Raw genomic sequence first — 20,000 nt, 5'->3', positions numbered from 1 at the left:
GGGTTTTTTACTCAAAATGTCTACAGTGCACAACATATTCTGCTCCAACAACAAGGTGATTATAATGAATGCCTTCAATATCCATCCATCCATCCATTATCCAACCTGTTAAATATTAACACAGGGTCAGGAGAGTCTGCTGGAGTCAATCCCAGCCAACACAGGGCGCAAGGCAGGAACAAATCCCTGGGCAGGGCACCAGCCCACCACAGGGCACATGCACACACACACCAAGCACACACTAGGGACAATTTAGGATCGCCAATGCACCTAACCTGAATGTCATTGGACTATGGGAGAAAACTTGAGCACCCAGAGGAAACCCACGCAGACACGGGGAGAACATGTAAACTCCACGCAGGGAGGACCCCGGAAGCGAACCCAGGTCTCCTTACTGCGAGGCAGCAGTGCTACCACTGTGCCACCGTGCTGCCCGTCTTCAATATTTTATTCAAAAATCTCAGATACTAGGCTTTATTATTTTCTAACAGCCATACTGATCTCTGATTCCATCTCAAGCACATAAAATTTATAGACAGAATTTTGCCACCTGCAGGCTTGAAAAGATATAAAAAATCAGAAAATAGATTCTGCTGAGTTCTGACAGGTGTGATCATGAAAATCAGGGGGACTTAGGAAGAAAAGGACTCTTAGACTTGAATCAGTGTGCAGAGCCCACCTAGCTGTATTAAGGGAAACAAGAGAAAAGCAAGCATGTATTGTGAAAGTTAGGACTGGTGAGACTTGAATAGCCAATGTATAAGAAAGGTAAACCCTTTATGTTCAGAGTAAGAGCAGGTAATAGGAGTATGGACAGGCACAAAATGACAGAGAGAGCATCTGAGATTAAGAACAATATACACATTATCTAAACCTGTTTATCCAGAGTAGGATCACAGGAAACCTGGAACCTACCCCAGCAGGTTTGGATGTAAGGCAGGAAAACTCCCTGGTATGCAATATGTATGATATGGCTGATGTCAAGAACAAAAAGAATATGATATTTCAACTATCTAGTTTGAGAGAGAAAAAAACATTGAAAAAATGGGGACAGATATTTTAAAATATAATTCTGCTAATGGATTATTTTCACAATATCAGATATTTTGAGTTGTGAATATGAACTAAACAACATAAATTAATAAATATAGAATAAATACAAAAACACATTAGTATGTTTAGTTTTTCATCACTTGGCAGACTCTCTTTGCCTAACTACCTTCGTTATTAAATTACTTATTTAAAGCAAAAGTGATTAGTCAGTAACAATATGCTTATCTTGTATGATGACCCAGTCAGTCTCTTGATCAGTGTCATTTTATTTTCAAAAGCCGGGAGTGGTTTCCCCTAGACTTTCTCGTATACTCAGATATGGGGATGGATGTTTGAGGAGTAAACCGCAAGACAATGATTATATTTTTTGTATTATATACATTAAAGAACCATCAGCAATAAATCAAATCAAATTAATAATACAGTGATACCTTGAGATACGAGTTTAATTCGTTCTGTTACCGAGCTCGTAAGTCAAAATGCTCGTATCTCAAATCAGTTTTCCCCATTGAAATTAATTGAAATGAGATTAATTTGTGCCAGCCCCCAAAAAACCACCCAAATTTTTTGTTAAATGTTTTCAACATAAGAAAAATGTATTTATAATGAACAAATATTGTACACAAACAAAATAAAACCTAATGCATAAAAGAGAATCTAAAGAAATAAACAGATGTTGGCAAAGCCGATTAGCGCATTGTAATGTTTTTTTCTTTCACTTCACTTTTGCTTAACTTAATTTTCATTTGCAGGGCGTTTCAATAGAAACCTGTCCAAGGAGCTTTATTTAGTCCTCCCCTTTAGAATGTTTCTGAAATGAGTTAGGCAAGTGTCATTAAATAGCGCCGCTGCACGTTCAGTTTCTTTTCAATAAAGTCAAGCGTTAGGCAAGTGTCATTAAATAGCGCCGCTGCACATTCAGTTTCTTTTCAATAAAGTCAAGCGTTAGACAAGTGTCATTAAATAGCGCCTCTGTATGATCAGCTGTAATTTTTTCAGGGTGTTTCTTTTCTTTAAAGTTCAAAACTTTTTCCCACATTGCAAACACTTCCTTTATCTCACTTTAAGAGATAACCTCCGCGATACCGATCTCCTGCAGAACCTCTGTATGTTGCTGTGTCTGTAGTTCCGTTAACTCCTCTGTCATCAGTTCCTCAGAATGTGCGGGGACAAGCTCTTTGATAGCTCATATTTCGAATTTTGGCTCGTAACTCAAGACAAAAAATCGACCTAGTTGATTACGATAACATACCACTTCCAGTTGATGGATTTGGCCCAAAAGTTAATACAATTTTGTTGTAATGGCCACATGCCGAACTTCATCCATCTCATTGCATTTTTGAGTTTTCATGTTTACACACAAACACATATCATTCCAAAACACGGTATTTTTGGATTCAGGGAGGTCTATAACGTCAAAATTCATCAAAATCTCGAGGTCAGATTTTTTCATTATTACTGTACTTTCTTTATACTTTGAATACAAGAAAGTAAAAATGATTTCTCCAGTGCAAAGTGGCAGAAGAATTACTGTCAACAAAAAACAGTCACCTGAGAAATAAACCGTGTCACACACATGTGCATGGGAAACAGCTGAAGGGCCTAGACACTTGTAATTCTATGCCAGGCCAGGGGGCGGCGGAGTATACTGACTCTCTCTCTCAGTCCCTTGCAGACCTGTCCCGGGAAATCCCGCCTCTGGACGGCCCCGAGGATGACGTCACTTCCGAACACCAGGATACCACTCCCACTTCCTGCAACGAAGACGTCATTTCCCTTCTGGGCCTTTAAAACTGCCATCTTGCCTCAGTACAGGCAGTTCTGTTTTGGACTCTGAACGAATTACATCGTGTACTTAAAAAGAGCGATTGCAGACAAGCATAATATACGGGTGGCTGCCCCAAACCTTTGTGATGTCTCCGACTCATTCTTGTTACAACCGAAACGTTACTCACTCGTGATTTTTCTGTCCATATGGTAAAGGTTTTGTTGACCAGCACATTCCGATTTCAGCCGTTTAAATTACATCTTCATATACAACAAGCGCAGAGACAGGCAGCATGTAAATTGCTTTCTATTTTTCACGTTTTATGTGCCCGCATTCAGCTTGCTGTCACCACAAATGCTGTGTGAACACCGCCCTCCTTCAGCAACCACCGTTCACTGGATAAATTTATGCAGGTGGTTCGTGGTGGATGACTTACTGGTGTAGAGTTAAAAGTTACAAGGGTTAAAGACTAGCGGCAAGAATATTCATTCAAAAATGAAAACTAAAAATATTTTAGTAAATTATTATTTTATTTCAGTTAGTCTTTCCAGCTACTTTAATAGTTTTATTTAGTTTTAGTTTTTCATTTTGGTTTTGTTAATTATTTTATTTCAGTTTACGAAAATGTTTTTTTAATAATTGTTTCAGTTTTGATTTTAGTTTTTGTTAACTATAATAACCTTGCTAGAGAGTATACATCTTAGTATTTAAATTGTTCAGAGAGCTGTAAAATCATGAATGGATTGTATTTTGTATCCTGTTGGCGTAAGAGATTTAAGAAGCACATAGTGATTCACACAGATAGAGTACATGGAAGAACACATAGAATGCCAAGCATTTAATGTGCTACTTCAATTATGATGGGATTTGAGAAACTAGTAAATTAAATGATTTTAAGATGAGTTTATGACATTCTTCTTTAATGACAAATTAAACTACATGATTAAAGTGGAAATTTCAAGATTAAAGTTGACTTGCCTTTTTACTGTGACTTTGATGTCTGACCACTTCTTTTTTATTTCGGGCACTGTGACTTTCTGAACTTGAACTTTCGAGTTTCTCCACCACTCTTTGTCACTCGATCAACTTCCTTTTGTTGTTTATAACACTTCTTAAACCAACAAATAGTAAGTTTTTCCTTGCATCTACTTGGTATTTGCTGAAATTCTTTTTTCCCCCGTGCTATTGCCATTGTCTTTTTACAGAACGCAAAATATAAGGGGCTATTTATATTGATTTGCATAGTCAAAGGGGCGTAATTCTGGGAGGAGTCTGGGTGGGGCGGCAGGCCCATGCACATGCATTACATTTCACGCTGACCGGGATTTATGAGGCGGAAGAACATGGAAGTTGGCATACACACATATTTATGCATCTGGATTTTTTGTGCATACGCTCATTTCTGTTTTTGTCTGTACGCCATGTTTTAATGTGAATTCTACACACAGCGTTATACATGAGGCCCCAGCTGCTGTGGCTCAGGGGTTGATATGTTTAACATATGTAGATGAAAATCATTACTCATTTTAAGTTCCTTTAATATTCTCTAAAATCTCCTGACAGAATATAAAAACTCTGGCCATACCTGCACCATTATCCAATAGCTGAAACTCTTCTTTATTTGTATCACTTTCAATGAAGGCTGTGACTTTTGCTCCCAAGACTGGTAAATATCCTTTGCTCACTTCAGCATACACTTTAATTGGACTTTGTGCATTAGCACTGTTTTTATTCATATAAGCATTAACGGTCACTGGTGGTTGACTTGAACTTGCTGCACGAGATGTCACCGTCATAGTCAGTGTCTGAGAAGTGGCGTTTATAATGTCGATATTATAGTGCCAGTCTCCCACCTACAAAAATACAAATGCAAAGTCATTTCAACTGCATGACTCAGATAATTAAATAATCCCATGACTGCAAAAAATGTCCTAAATTAATATAGAAGACATACTGCTTTAAATCCTATTTTAGTACTTTATTTACTAAAATATTTGTCTTTTATACTCTGATATATATGGATTATTTTTGAACAAATCTTTTGGTAAGGAAAAAAACAGAAATTTGAAGGTAAGATTGTCACACAGGTGCGCCTTGGGGTCACCTTCCTGGCTGCGTTCACGGTAAACAGTACCATCCTGGGCTTAGTGTGGATGCTGTTGCTAACACTGTCTTCTCTTTTCACCCATAGTTCCAAGAAGCAGTCCAAGGAAGAAGTTTAGGCAATGGAGATGGAGCTCCTGCTAACTCAAATTCAGTTAGTTTACATTTGCCTCAATATGCCTAATTCTTCTCTCCAGTGCACCAAAGTGCTTTTTTTTGTTATATTCTGGTTTAGTACAATGCCTACAATTAAACAGGGTAACCAAGCTAGTGACTCAGCTCTTCTTCCTGGCCCCTTGTGGTCTGCCCACCAGTCACAGTGTATGTTTAGTAAAGAGGAGTAGTGAGGGGACATGTTGCATGTTGGTGAGACATACAAGTAAGAGTTTCATTGTACTTTGTGCACATGGCAATACACAATAATTTGATCTTGAACCTGATAGCTTGTGTAGCTGCATTACTTCAGTGTTTCCAAAATTCTGCAGCTACTGGAAAGATTCAACTATTGAGTATGACACATACATAAAAAGTTCCTCAGTATCCTCCTATTTTAAAATTTTAGTGTGATTTAATTAAAAAAACAGTTCACAGAAAAACAAGAGAAAAATTAAAACTACACAAAAAATAACATCTTTATGCCACAGTTTTGGGCTTGCATATTTTAGTTACTTTTCTTTAAGGTATTGTATTCATTACTATTACATCAGTACATTTGATGTTGTATGCATTACTGCATATGGACAAAAATTGTATTGTATTCATTACTATTACATCAGTACATTTGATGTTGTATGCATTACTGCATATGGACAAAAATTGTATGCCACTATACCTTTTCATCTGCAAACAAACAATTTTTCTTTCTATCTGAGCTTAGTTTGCATTTAATTTAGGATTATAGCAGAGTGTCAAGGATGTTCAGTACATATGTTAGCTTATAGGGAATAAAAAAACCTTTCCTTATCAAAGTAGCTACGTAAAAGTAATGTTCTATTCTAGTTAAGCAAATATGGAAAACATTAACTTACTATAATAGGCTATTACAATGAGTTTTAAATATTACTTCAGTCTAAAGTACTACGGTTTTGTATCATGTTACCCACTATGGATGCAATGAGAAGCCCGATGAGTTACCTCGAAAGCTTGCATATTGTAATCTTTTCAGTTAGTCAATAAAAGTTGTCATTTTGCAGAATTTGTACCATATACAGTGATTTTTTCATAAAAATGAACTGATCGTCATATTTTATAATCATAACACCCTAATTAGTGAAACAGTGTAACATATATAAGATTCCAATACATCAGTAAAATATAACAGTTCCTCTAATGATCTTCTCACTTCTGAAACTGTCTTCTTTATTATATTTCACAGGAATGAGGTCTGTGAGATTTACAGCACATGTGTGATCTGCACCTCTTCTTCTTTTGGCTGCTCTTGTTAGGGGTGCACCTAAATAAGTCATAAAGTGTAATGTTCCAGGCCTGAAATATATTAGCCTAGCACATTTCTCTGTACTTGGAAATAATTACTAAAATGCATTATTATGATGTTATTATATGAGCAATTGGTTATAGTGTTAATATGTATTAGACAACAATGTTAATGCTTTACATTATGTGAAGTACATGAACTTAAAAAAAGTTATTACGGTGTAAAAGTATTCAGTTAATCATAGCTCCATTACCTCTGCTGTCCCTGGGATTTTCAAATGAGATTCTTTTAAGGCCATATCTAGTACAAAATCGGCACTGTAGTCTTGTCCACTCGGGCTGAATACATAAATAGCAGGTGTAGCCATTGTCTCCCACGTCACCACAAAAACAGTATCATTCCCAACGGTTCTGTCGACAGACACAGTTCCATTTAGCCAGTCTTTGCCTTGAGTTTTCTTTCTAGCAATTTCAAGCTTGAAGATAAAAATGGATTACAGTATTGTCTAGAATTCATCATATATATAATTTTTTTCTCCCCTGTTGTTTACTTTATTTTATTTACCTGAATAGTCTGATTGAAAAAATGTCCACCCGTTGAACAAATTCCAGCAAATGCATCTATGAGCCCATTGGAGTCAGGACTATCAGTTGCTGAAAACTGTAAGCCTCCTAGAAGATTCCCAGAAAAAAAGCAGTTGACTTAGCCAATGTCATAGACTGATGTCCCCATTTAGAAGTTCTATTATGAACTGTCAGACCTCCAACCAAATTAGATTGATCAACATTGAACCCTATTGATTACCTTATTCAGGATATAATTTAATGCCCCCTTCCTCTTGCAGTATGGTGAATGGTTTAGGCCCTTTACTATCTAATTTTTTTGCAATGTATTTAATAAAACTCTAAATGATAATTGTAATAATTTCCATCATAATTTCTTCTGCTTTACAATTTCATGTAATTTTGCATTATCCAGTTTTCCAGCAACTGTAGAAAAGGACAGCAATGTTTCACTTTCAAAGACTGGATGAATATATAGAATGTGCACACTATTTTGTACACTGTATTTATTAAGTAAGCCAACGAGTTTAATAGGTTAAATCGCCACGTCTTATCTTTCAGAATTTCTCATGTGCTTAAATAATAAGGTAAGATAAATTAAGTTTTGAGTTAATTTTTTTAATATATAATCATACATCCATTAATTTTTGGAAGCTGCTTTTTGCATTGCAGTGTCACAAGGAAACCTCAGATCAGATATGCCAATCAGAGGGCCCAATTTATTTGCAACACCTTAACTATAAATTTCAGTAAAAATGGAAACCCAAAGAGTGAGAAGCATTTAAGTAATATGCTTTCAGATCTGTAACAAGTTGAATATCAATTTTCATGACACATTACATTAGGACTAGCTTTGGAAACAACTTTATCATATGCATTTTGTGACTTACAGTAAGTGTCATGACATTAAACTCTTTCTTTTCATTTTCTTTTTCAAATCTGACTGTTCCTATACAGAATTACAGAGTTCTTAATTCTGTTCCAGCAGTTCTGGGAATAATGCAGAACTCTGCATGGAACTGAACAGTGACCACTTTACACAGTATTAGTGAATCTGAAACTTTAATAGAAAACTAGCAAATCGTGCTTGTGAAAATTTCACAAAAAGCGTTAATTAAATGATGGTGTGGGAGAGAAGAACATCACATGTTACAGTAAGAAAGGAGATTATTTTAAGTAGAGACTTGTGAGAGAACTCAATATTACAATAGTCACATGATTAGTATGGGATGTTATTATAGTCACTTACAACAGCATGAATAATTACAATACAAAGTGTAACATGAACAGGTTAACAGAACATATTGGATAAGAAGGGATGTGTTATATGTCAGTATGTGTGAAGTGTGGCCATCAGGTAATGTAATATACCGATGTTTTTAATAATTGTCAGTAAATGTAATTTGTTGCATAAATGTTATTGTGGGTGAAAATATTCCCCTGTGTGTAACCAGCAAGTACCTGTACGTTTAACCCTGTTTTCGATGTAACTCTGGAAAATGTAGTGTACAACTGGCCATGGGTAAAAACAGGGCCTGGAAAATAAACTCTGACATTATTAAACATTTGTCTTTGTGATTTGGTAATAGTCATGCAATATGCTAAATGAACAAAGACAATGTATTTGCCCATGCCGTAACATAAAGGGAATATCTTGTTTTGAGCTGTCAGTGTTATGGAATCCCTGTAGTTCTTCCTTCGTAATGTTTCTTGTTGTGTGGCAGTTTGCCACTGCTCTTTAGAAAGGTTTTGTGTGTAATTCGTTTCTCATTCACTGTCCAGGTGCATGAATTGCTGTCGCTCTGTGGTTTGTCATACATTGTCTTTGTTGTTCTAAGGCATCTTGCCTGTGCTGTTGGTCTGGCATAATGTAGATGTTTCCGGTTCTGTGTGTTGGTCTGAGTATGTAGGCTGATGAGACCGGTTCAGTTTGGCACCATTAGGCTGTATGTGGCTTTTCATTTTATTGGGAGGCTTACGTTGAAGTGAAGTATAAAGGAGGTGTAAAATGGTAGTGTCATAATGCAGTTTCAATCAGTAACAAAGTATGCACCAAATAAACAGTCAAATACCACAGTCGATAATTTGTCATATTGAAGAACTGAAGACTTGAAGATAAGCCTAAGAACAAAACTCTGCCAGGAACACTGATTCCTCGCTGTTGTTGTATAGGGATATAAAAGTCATGGCAACCAACCATTGTCTATATCACGTACAGACGGACACAAGCGAAATAATATAAGGATATAATATTTTAAAGTTTATTTGCTACTAAATGGCAATCCAAAACTGTACAAAATTACTGATGAAAATAATATGGTCTGCCATCAGCTAAGGCATGGAACTGAATACAACAACCTCTGACTAACATGACTCTGAGCCCGTCATTCCAGGTGATAGTATCCCATTTTTAAGATATACAATAATTTTGGTATGGAGAGTACTACAGATCTTTAAGTCCCTTTGGATTAAAGAGCCAGCTAAATAAATAAATACATGTAAAGATGTAAGTAGAAGAAAAATAACTGAATTATATTCAGAATGTGTCTGTCTAGACAACATCCAGAAAAGTTAAAATGACATGAGAACGTTAGAAAAACTTTGAAAGGAACAGACCATTCAGCCCAACAAAGCTTGCCAATCCTGTTCGCTTAGATTGTCTAAAATAACATCAAATCGAGATTTGAAGGTCTTACTGTCTACCAATCTACTTGGTGACTTATTCCACTTGTCTATGATTCTCTGCAGGAAGAAAAACTTTGTAACAGTTGTGCAAAATTGACCATAAACAAATTTCCAACTGTGTCCTTGTGTTTCCGTTGAACTCATTTTAAATCAACAGCCTGGATCTACTGTACTAATTCCTTTCATAATTTAAAAAACTTCAGACCTCTTACTCTGTACTTACTCAAAACAGTCCAGCTGTAACTGGAAATATTTTTTAATCACATTGTCAATATTTTTTTGAGAAAATAATTGTGTGAGTCAACTAAATAACATATCTTAACCTTACCTGTGATACCGGACAATACTTCCAGTTCTTTGGCTGCACTTGGTCCAATGGCTATCGTGTGGATGATTGCACCACTTTCTTTAACTTCAGACATACATGAAGTAAGTCCATTGTCTTCTCCAGCTGTTGCCAATACTATCTCATCACCATATGTCATTTGGTCAAAATTCCTGAAGACCTTTATTAAAAAAAAGAGGCTCTATGTTAAGTTTGGATAAGACATTTAGCTCTACATTAATCTGTGATGGGTAGGTTTGTTAGCCAGCTTAGGTTTGGGGATCTTTACCTGTTGCAGAGTCATTGAAGTGGGTGCACAACTTTACACCCAATCTGGAGTTGTTTTGACCCTCACAAACGGTTCACCATCCTGGCTTCTTTTTATGTGAAATTTGTAATTCTCCTGCTCCCTGTCTATTCTTGCCTTCACCTCCCTGAAAATTATATCTCATCTTCCTAACTTTAACATGTCTTTATTTCTTGTGTTATGTGTTGTCAGGTTAAATGACACCTATGGTCTTTACTGTGTTGCACCAGTGTTCTCAAATTGTTTACAATGAAGCTCTTCAAGCTAGTGGATGCTCCATCCTCATTCTTTCCTGAGCTCATGAGGGCATCAGGTTGCTTGTAGATATTTTTGTTAGTTTGAGGCTTTGGATCCTCCATTTTCCACTGTTCAGAGACTTTATTCTTCCTTCCTCATTCCTGTTCCATCACTAACTAAAATCATCATGTTGAGGTCCACAATCTTTTTACTTCTTTCTCACCCTCATTTTAATTTCTTTATTTCCTATCGGTGGTGGGCCGTCAGGGCCTTCTCTGCTGGCCTAAAAAAATATCTGAATCACAAACTGATGTTAATTATATTTTGTCCATGAATACTTATTAAATAATTCCAAATAGTCTGTCCGCTTCCTTTCATAGCTTTTCCGATGGTTGTGCTGCTTCTTGTGCTTTTCGTATTAAAGCATTTAACCAATCACATTTCAGCCATCATTTGTTGCCAGGCAAGGTTAAAGTCAAAGAAGTCTGCCCAGAGGCCTTCACAATCCGTTCTGCAGGCCCTCTAACACAAAATAAATGTCGATTAAACTGTTGCTTCAACCAATCAGATTTTGAGTTGGTGTCACTAGGGCCCTCTAGCAGGCGTACGGCAACGTCACCGTATTCAGACTGTTGATTGGATAGGATGGTGTAAGTATGCCATGGATGATTTTGCAGGAAAATCTCCCAGTGACCTCCTTGACTTCCTTCATCAGAAAAATCTGAATGAGAGCATGGGGCAGCTGTACACATTGGTATGTTTGGTGGTGACCATTCCCGTGTCCACTGCTTCTGTCAACTGGACATTTTCAGCCCTAAAGCGAATTAAAACTTATGCCAGAAATACAACAGGGCAGGTTCGACTTTCAGCATTAGCTTCGATGGCGATAGAAAGGGACTTCGTGATGGAACTGAAGCGCACTGATAATCTGTATGACAGAGTAATTGAACTGTTTTTGAGGAAAGAGAGGAGGATGGATTTTGTTTACAAATAATCCGAATTTTGGGTGAGTAAAATGTTGCGATTTTCCTAAATAATATTGCAAGTTTATGACTTATTATTGATGTTTTTTATGTGTGTTGCAGGCTATAGCTGCAGTAGAAAAGAGCTTGTTCACCCCTGGTTTGTCTATTCAATAAAGGCATTTATTGTGGCTACAGGAGTTATCTATCTGCGATGCAACGGCTCTTTATACTGTATTTCTGCATATTAAGATGGTTTTTATAACCATAAATTAGTTTTTGAGGGATGGGTTGATTCAGATGGAGCACTACTGAAGGCCTAGGTGTGAAATGCACGGTCCGCCACTGTTTCCTATTATACTCAGTCTGGAAGCATGACCTCCCTCCCCATCCCAGAGTATATGGAATATTAATGTTGAACTCCCAGCTCATCACTGATAAATGTTCAGTCATGAACTACTTATTTAGTTAAAGGAAAAAATGGTTGTATTTTAAAGTGAGTCACTTTAATAACATGGGGTAGCATATGTATGGTTTTCCTAAATTTTACCACATCTCTCAGGAAATAGTCATGAGCACATGGCGACATGAAGACATCATTTTAAGGAAAATTTACTGTTTTATGCAGCAAAAACTTTCTAAACACAATATAACCAAGAAGTGATACTGACATTATATACTTCTTAACATGTAACTATTTTAGTACCTATTAATATAAGGTATTCCTATCCATATACATACATGGTGTAACTCTTTTGTATACTATTCAGTGAAATGAGTAAATTGTTTATGAAAGACTTTTAAAATATCTGAACTGTTGTGATATGATATAATGTGTGTTATAAAACTGCATTATGCAAATGATCTCAGTCTTTATAAGCTCAGCTCACCAAATTAACAGAGGCATTTGACACAATGAACTGAAGAGTTCATATGTTAGTGCTCTCTCACATCATTTCAATAAAGGACATCCATAGGAATCACTGCAGGAGTAATCTCAGCTATTATTTAAGGAAGGGAACTCTGCAACAATTACGTAAGAAATCATCATTGCATATAAGGGATTCTCTCTTTTTTCCTCTAGGAAAGACAACTACAAGGGGCACCTGTAATAAGTATATAAGTTTAACATGTCACTGTGCTCTGTACAAAAAATATTTTATAAATCCACTCACACGTACAGCTAACACAAGTCCAGATTTAGCACACAGGAGTTCATCATATAAGAACTTCTAGGTAAGCTTTTTACAATGTAAGACAAGACAAGTTAAGGACAAACTGCAAAATGGGCATTGTACTATTTCTGTGTGTCAGAGTCAGCATGACATTAGATCTTCTTTTCCTTGTTTGGAATGGCATGATTTACCTAAGTGGTGACGTGCACATGGAGAAAGAGTATAAAGCCTTGGAACATTACCCGGCACACCTTTGAAGCCGATGGACGGATGGGAGATAACTTCATCCGATCCTGAAAATCCTTCCAGCTAATAGATAAAAATGGCAGACTGTATACATCGGGCTCCCTCGTCACGTAAAAGCTTTAAAGAAAGCTAAGTTATTTCTCCTATGTGATTTCTTACCGCCGTATCTCTAAGAGAGGGGTATCGCCTTTTAATATCATATCTATATAGTATCGGGTTATGTAACATGCCGCAATTACAAAAGAACTTATTCTAACCAGGGAGCTAGCGCCCCCAACTGGATTCAGCACCTTAGAGGGAGGATCTGAGAAGGGATAGGATGTCATGTGATGTAGAAAATACATATGAGTATCCATAGCCATTATCCAATCATACTTAAATAAGCAAAACGAGAACCTGAAAACTTTGTGTATTAAGCTATTTAAACACAACATATCTCTTATTACCTCTGAGTGCTTCCTTTTAGAGCCGTCTCTATAGAGATTTAACTTGAGATTGCAGGTTATAAGTGATGTACTCTCATCCCATTAAAGTCTTAGGAAAAGAATAACATTTAAATATGTTTGATGGATGGATCGTTCATTTACTGTAATACAGGTATGTTGCCCTTTGTAGGATTTTTCAAGGCAAGAACTAAACCTGAACAGGGTGCCCGGTTGCTTCAAGACTCATTCTAATCCTCACTTAGAGGCACTTAAGAGTAATCCACCAACATAACATGCACTGTCTTGTGATGTGGGAGTCCTCAGAGTATATCTGTGTGGCAACAGTGCAAACCCAACCCTTTGTAAATCAGAAAGTCTCAAAGAATTTGTGAAGTATTAAATTCTAACACTCGGCTTACCCTAAATGCTGTCCTGATTCCTTCACAGATGTTTAATCCACCTTCTGCAAGATTGGGTAGATGATTTGCAAGGGTTATTCGAGAATTATCATCCTCAATATGAGTTAACTCTTGAAGAATTTTTCCTTCAGAATTAAACTGCACAATTCCAAGGAAGGAACCTGTTTCAATGAACTGAAGAATGAAGAGCTCTGCTGCCTGTTGGAGCCTTTCCTTTCTTTGGGAAATCTTGAAAATAAAACTGTAGTTAAATTCATTGTAATTTCACAGAACTATTTTTATAATATGAATTAATTCACATCATGACTTAAAAAATAAAACAAAAAGAAAAACAAATCATTAGTGCCATACCATCATATTTGAAGATACATCCAGAACTAGACAGATGACTCGGTCTCCTCCTTGAAGGTAAGTAAAAGTGGTCGGTGGGGGAGCATTCTCATTCATGGGCACACTGGCTTTGAAGTCTTTGGACTGTTCAATCACTTCCCAAACACTCCGAGACTTGCACATCTTATTTTGCATATTGGGAGCCTCAGCATTGTGGGAATCCTGGTTGCAAAACTCAGTGATCTGCAAGAGCAAAATGTTAATCAGCCACTGTCACATTGAGAAATACTGAATGGCTGACTTACATAATATTACATTAAAAAAGACCAAGTCAATCACTGGGAAACACGTTCCTTCATTTGACACTGTTTACAGTGAGTAACATAATGGAGAAGAGGGAAGCAAACAGACTGTCAGTTCATCACTGGTTAAAAAAGTCAAATCAAATCAAAGTCAAGCCACACTTTATTTCCTACAGGATCATTTTGTAGAGAGCACCATCCCAAGGCACTTTACAGGACCGGTCCATAGTATAATATAAACAAAGAATGGTTATGTTCCTTAGTTAGAGAAATAAAAAGTCAAAGGCACAAACTGAACTGGTAACCTTGTAGCTTTAGATTCCTAAAAATAAAGGTACCAGAGTGGTTCTTCAGAGTGATTCCATTGGGGAGCCATTTTTGGTTCCCAAAAAAGTCCATCCACATGAGGGTTCTAGAAAGAACCTTTATTTATTTAGATCCTCAACAGCCACCATACAATAAATAACCATGAATCGATGGTAACATATTTGAGAGATATCAATGGGTCATGATTTTAAAGGACTCTTGCTGCATACAATAACACAGAATATGTTCAGGTTTATCTGTTAGTGTCCTACTACTAGCTGCTAGGTAGCTTACCAAACATTAAAGATTTCACTTTTTTCTGCCAAGGAAGGTGACTGTTGGAAGAAATCAAAGATATGATCATATTGCTTTTTGTTTGAGCAGAGATTATTAATAGCATAATGGAATATCAATGAAATAAATTAATCAAACTGATTTTATAATTTCAAATTTTAGTGTGGCATATTGGTTGTTACTGCACTGTTTATTGTGACTGAAAGTGAAAATCAAGTTTCACTTTGGTAGTTACAATGGCTCCAATTTCAATCGATATATAACTTCCCCTACAGAATTTTTCCCTGCCGTCTGCTCTGCCCCAAATGTGAATTCATGATGAAATTAAATAACTCACTCTGTGGTTGCCACTTCAGTTTTAGAATGTACACCTTACAGCTCACAATGAGATGATTAAATTATCAGTCTACATTTGCATCTTCAATTATAAAGTGAGCACCTAGAAGGGGGGTGTATGAGAGGGTCCCCCTTCAAAAGCAAGGGAGATAAGTAGCTGGAAAACTGCAAAATGAAAGTTAAAGGGGTGGCTGCTTCAATGTTTTTAGCTGATTTCTGCACCATTTAAATATTGAAAATATACACGCAGATGCACTACATATGTATTGTTTGTTGGTTCATCAATGGCAAGGGAGATATATAATCAGCCTGACTGGATACCTCTGTCATTTATCTTTGGATATTCTCTACCAGGATGTGAACAGCAGCAGAGGTACCGTTTTCACAGATTCAATAATGTTTTCTTTTGTTTTATCACTAACAAGCTCAGATAAAATGGCAATAACGTAGTCTTTTAATACCTCTACATCAGTGAAGGCTTTATTGTGCTAAGCTATTATCCATGCAGCTTTGTGGAAAAGTCTTGTTGCTCATTCGTGTTGAATTAAGAAAAAGCTAAGTATTTTCCTGCTGTCTTCCAGGCCCTAATTTTCTTGTGCAAGACCTAAGATGGTATCAAAAAGGGCTTACCCCTCTGGTGCTGAAAAACGTAAAAAGAATAAACTTGAAGAAGAAAAACGTGCACAGAATAAAGGTAAAGCATTTGTTAACGATGTTGCAATGGATCAGAGGTGGGAAGTAATGATGTAAAACAATCTTTATTACTGTTAAGAAGTAAAAATTTCATGTTGGCTATCTGTAAGTTTACTTGAGTATTTAAATTTGTTTGAGACGTTTTACTTTAACTCACTAAATTTAAAAGGAAAAAAAATCTGTGCTCCCTGTAATAAAAATCTGTAACTAACTATCTTACCAAAAAGACTTTGCGTCCAAAGAGCTAGGTCAGATAATTTTATTAAATTATTCACATATATATGTGTGGAAGAAAACCCCCCCGAGAAAGACAGGACAAGTTCAATCAATTAGATTTTTATTCAGTCACAGATGAGTACCTGGATTCTACGTTGCAAGGCAGAAGAGCAAAGTTACATTTTTTTTCGAATGGCTTTTTATAATTACTTCTTCCTCCCCTTTCCCCTTATTTATAACAAAAAACATAATATCATTTACTTAAGCATTGTATTTTATTATGCTAATGAGCCATCTGTTCTTATTTTTTTCACTTGTCAGGTAGACCCTAAAAAAGGAAAGGTCATCTCTCCTGTGTCAAATAGACGCGTTCCTAAAGAAACTGGAAATTTTCCTGGGTTAGCTTACTGCACCGTCTTAGGATAGACACCTGAATGAATAACCTGCTGTTATAGCAAAACGGCTTTGTCAGCTATTAACCCTAAGTAGCTTTCAAGCAGTTAATTTTTCTTTCACATTTGCAAAATAAATAGACTATCCCATTATATATTTATTTGCCCATTTTGCATGTTTGATTCATTCATATATAAAACATTAAGTGTGCAGGAGACAAGCAAAAGGAAGATCACAGGCAGCAATTTGGTGATTTCAATGTCGACATGATCAAACCAATGTCAAGCAACACTAGACTTAGTAATGAGATCGAAGATACAAGTAGGTCAGAAAATATGCCCCATACAAGAAGTTGACAATGGTTTTGTTTGACTTGCTATTTGGATATGTTGTTTCTTAAAATGATAACCAAAAAACAATTAAAGTAAATTATAATATTACTGTAGAGAAATATGATCCTTCAATGACATTATTTGGATAGGCCACTAAGTTAATCTAAATATGGTGAGAATGTGAGCGCGCGAAACAGATTTGTATTTATGTATTAACTAAACTCTTTATATACACACACACATAAGTAAGCTAATGTTGATAATGATATCAGATGGCAAAGATATGTGGAGATAATTAACTGGAATGGAAACCAAATAAGATACATTCAAGCCAAATTTATTTTAATATTAAAATTAAGTTTAATATTAATTAATTCAAGATTAGGTATCAGATTTTTGTAAGTACCGTATTTTTTGCACCATAAGACGCACCTGACCATTAGACGCACCTAGGTTTAGAGGAGGAAAACAAGAAAAAAAATATTCTGAACCAAATGGTGCACTAATATGTTTAATAAAATATAGCAGAATAATATTTCAACCATGTAAATTCAACAGCGGTATTAAGAAACATCATCACTGTCATTAACAAATAAGGAGAGACTTTAAGGTTCAAGCACTCTTCTAGTTTTATGGAAACCCCAAGAACTCCTCATCGCTAGTGTCAGAATTTATGAAGCTCAGTTGCTCACAATCACTTTGTAGGAGCACGTACCTATCATCACGCGACATAACCTGTCCAAAGCCACCAGGGGACAAAGCACGTTTGGACCTATGCTCCCTGAAGTTATATCACCAGTCTAGTCCCATCTATATTTGTAATGCCACAAAGCCCTTCATCTCGTGTTTTGTTGTGGGTTTCCAGTTTGAAAAACGAGAATGCGGTGCAAGCACAGCCCTCAATTCAAAAAATTGCTCTGCATACCTGTTTGTCTCGTCTGACAGTAGCTGAAAGGCAGCTTCAGGAAAGAACAGCCTGAAGTAGTCCAGCGGCTGGTAATCTGTCAAGTCCAGAGTCCGACTCAGTGATAATGCGCAAAACATCATCTGCTGAGTATTTTGTTTTCTGCACTCACTTTGCTCCCTCATGAGATGTAGATGCTATCTTTCCTTTGTTTATATTTGTTTACATTTCGCAACTCAGGCACACGGAAGGATTAGATGCCAAGTCAATGAGTCTAACATTCCTCCAAGCACAGAGGGAATGCCTGTAACGTAACAGTGAGTTTTGTCGCCCTCTACCCCTGGATGTCGACTTTTGTCAGGTAATACACATCATGGTCTGTGACGCAATATTCGCTCCATAAGACGCACAGACATTTCCAACCTTCTTTTGGGGAAAAAAAAGTGCGTCTTATGGTGCGAAAAATACAGTAGTTTACAAGACTTTATGACAGGTTTTTGTAACTGAAGCATTTAATGCATGTTTGTTTCCATTGCATTTCTCATTATGTCTTTCCTCTTTTACCATTTGAAATAAGTAATTGTTTATTAAACACGTTTCTTATACCCGATTCTTAATCAAAGCAATTTTCAACTAAAGTGAATTTTTACTTTTATACTCAAAAGTAAATTTAAAAACATGTATTTCTATACTTTTACTTGAGTAAATATGATTAACACATTGACTTTTGACTTTTACCAGAGTATTTTATAGACGAGGACTTGCACTTTTATTGTCATTTTCACTGGGTTTAAATTGCTTGGGTCAACTTGAGATCATTAATTTGAATATTAGATATACAAATCTAGACTGTTTTCTTCTTAAAGTGTAAAAGATTGATGTATCACCATGGATCATCTTAAAGGGTCTGAACTTCCCCCATCGTAATGTTACAAAACAGATGCCCCAAACAGAATCTTGCATAGGGCCACAAAAAACTAGAAATGACCCTGAAGGAATCCATGGAACATAACAGAAATGCAACATCAGGAACACCACATGAAATGGCAGGTTTTCTACTCTTCATTTGGTTAGACAATCAGCGTAATATTATAATTTTAAATCACATGCTGCGAACCAGACAGTGGAATGCAGAAAATCAAAATAGTGTGACTTGTGAGTTTAAACAGAAGAAATGAGGGCACCTTCATTGCTTTCCACTTACCGCATTAAGCCCTTGGACAAACATAATTGAGGATGTAGTCCTCTGTTGTTTGTCAGGAAAAAATTTCCACTTTTCAGTTGGTGACCCCAGAATCACTACAAGTGTAAGATGTGAATCTGAAATAAGAAATGGGGGGTCCTCTTCTCTCCTCCTACTTACCGCATTAAGCCCTTGGTAAAACATAATTGAGGATGTAGTCCTTTGTTTTTTGTCAGGAAAAAACTGGCACTTTTTAGTTGGTGATCCCGTAACTTGGTCTACTTCACAGGGTTTGATTCCAGAACACTGAGGATCTTTGCATTCTGCCATGATGCCAGTTATATCTACAGAGCACCTAGACAAGCAGAAAGAAAGACCTGATAAGTCAGAGTAAACTCTGAGCAGACATTGTAAATGGTTTACTTTATGCCGAGACTGATTGTATCTTACTTTGGAAAAATGTATTCATGTGAAATGTGGATTTTATACTCAAATAGAATTTTACATACACTATTGAACAATTCACACAGTTTGCATAGAATTTAATAATGCATTCAGTGACACTTTTAGTACTAACTATAATGTATCTACCAGTATTAGTCACATAATGTTAGGTAACAAGACTTTAATCACGACTCCTTTTAGTCTTACACTTACAAAGCATCAATAAAGTGACTATTTATCACTGTGCTGTGTGGCATATTAAAATAACTTTGCTTTACAATAGTCTGAGGTGAATTAAGTGGGAACTAATACTGTATATGTCTTTCAGTATTACACATTTCAGTACAAGAGCTGTGAATTCTTAATTAATGCTTAATAAAACCACGTGACGCTCTCATATTCAGTAGTAATTTCACCAGCGCATTCCAAGCTCTTAATGAGACACACTGCCCAGTGACAAGTAACTCATTTACTCATGCTTTGTAAGAGGTCTTCAGACCAGAAGCAGCCTTTACATCTCAGTATGTGACTAATAGATGGGGGCACCTAATTTTGGGCCTGTAG

The 20,000-nt window shown here is 36.4% G+C and overlaps 1 protein-coding gene across 1 annotated transcript in view; it reads right to left on the bottom strand.

Annotated features, from left to right (window-relative positions):
- Positions 1-20,000, bottom strand: part of LOC114658385 (calcium-activated chloride channel regulator 1-like) — a 64,580-nt gene that overhangs the window by 17,752 nt on the left and 26,828 nt on the right. Inside the window, exons 5-11 of the mRNA XM_051932438.1 lie at positions 19,173-19,347; positions 14,055-14,276; positions 13,704-13,931; positions 9,936-10,113; positions 6,924-7,030; positions 6,613-6,834; positions 4,407-4,674 (exon numbers count right to left, since the gene is read on the bottom strand). Of these exons, the coding sequence (XP_051788398.1) occupies positions 4,407-4,674; positions 6,613-6,834; positions 6,924-7,030; positions 9,936-10,113; positions 13,704-13,931; positions 14,055-14,276; positions 19,173-19,347 (1,400 nt within the window). The remainder of the gene's footprint in view (positions 1-4,406; positions 4,675-6,612; positions 6,835-6,923; positions 7,031-9,935; positions 10,114-13,703; positions 13,932-14,054; positions 14,277-19,172; positions 19,348-20,000) is intronic.

This window comes from Erpetoichthys calabaricus, chromosome 10 (genome assembly GCF_900747795.2).
Source record: "Erpetoichthys calabaricus chromosome 10, fErpCal1.3, whole genome shotgun sequence".
NCBI classification, from domain to species: domain Eukaryota; kingdom Metazoa; phylum Chordata; class Cladistia; order Polypteriformes; family Polypteridae; genus Erpetoichthys; species Erpetoichthys calabaricus.
The sequence above is the reverse complement of the archived record's forward strand: the minus strand, read 5'-3'. Positions and strand labels throughout refer to the sequence as shown.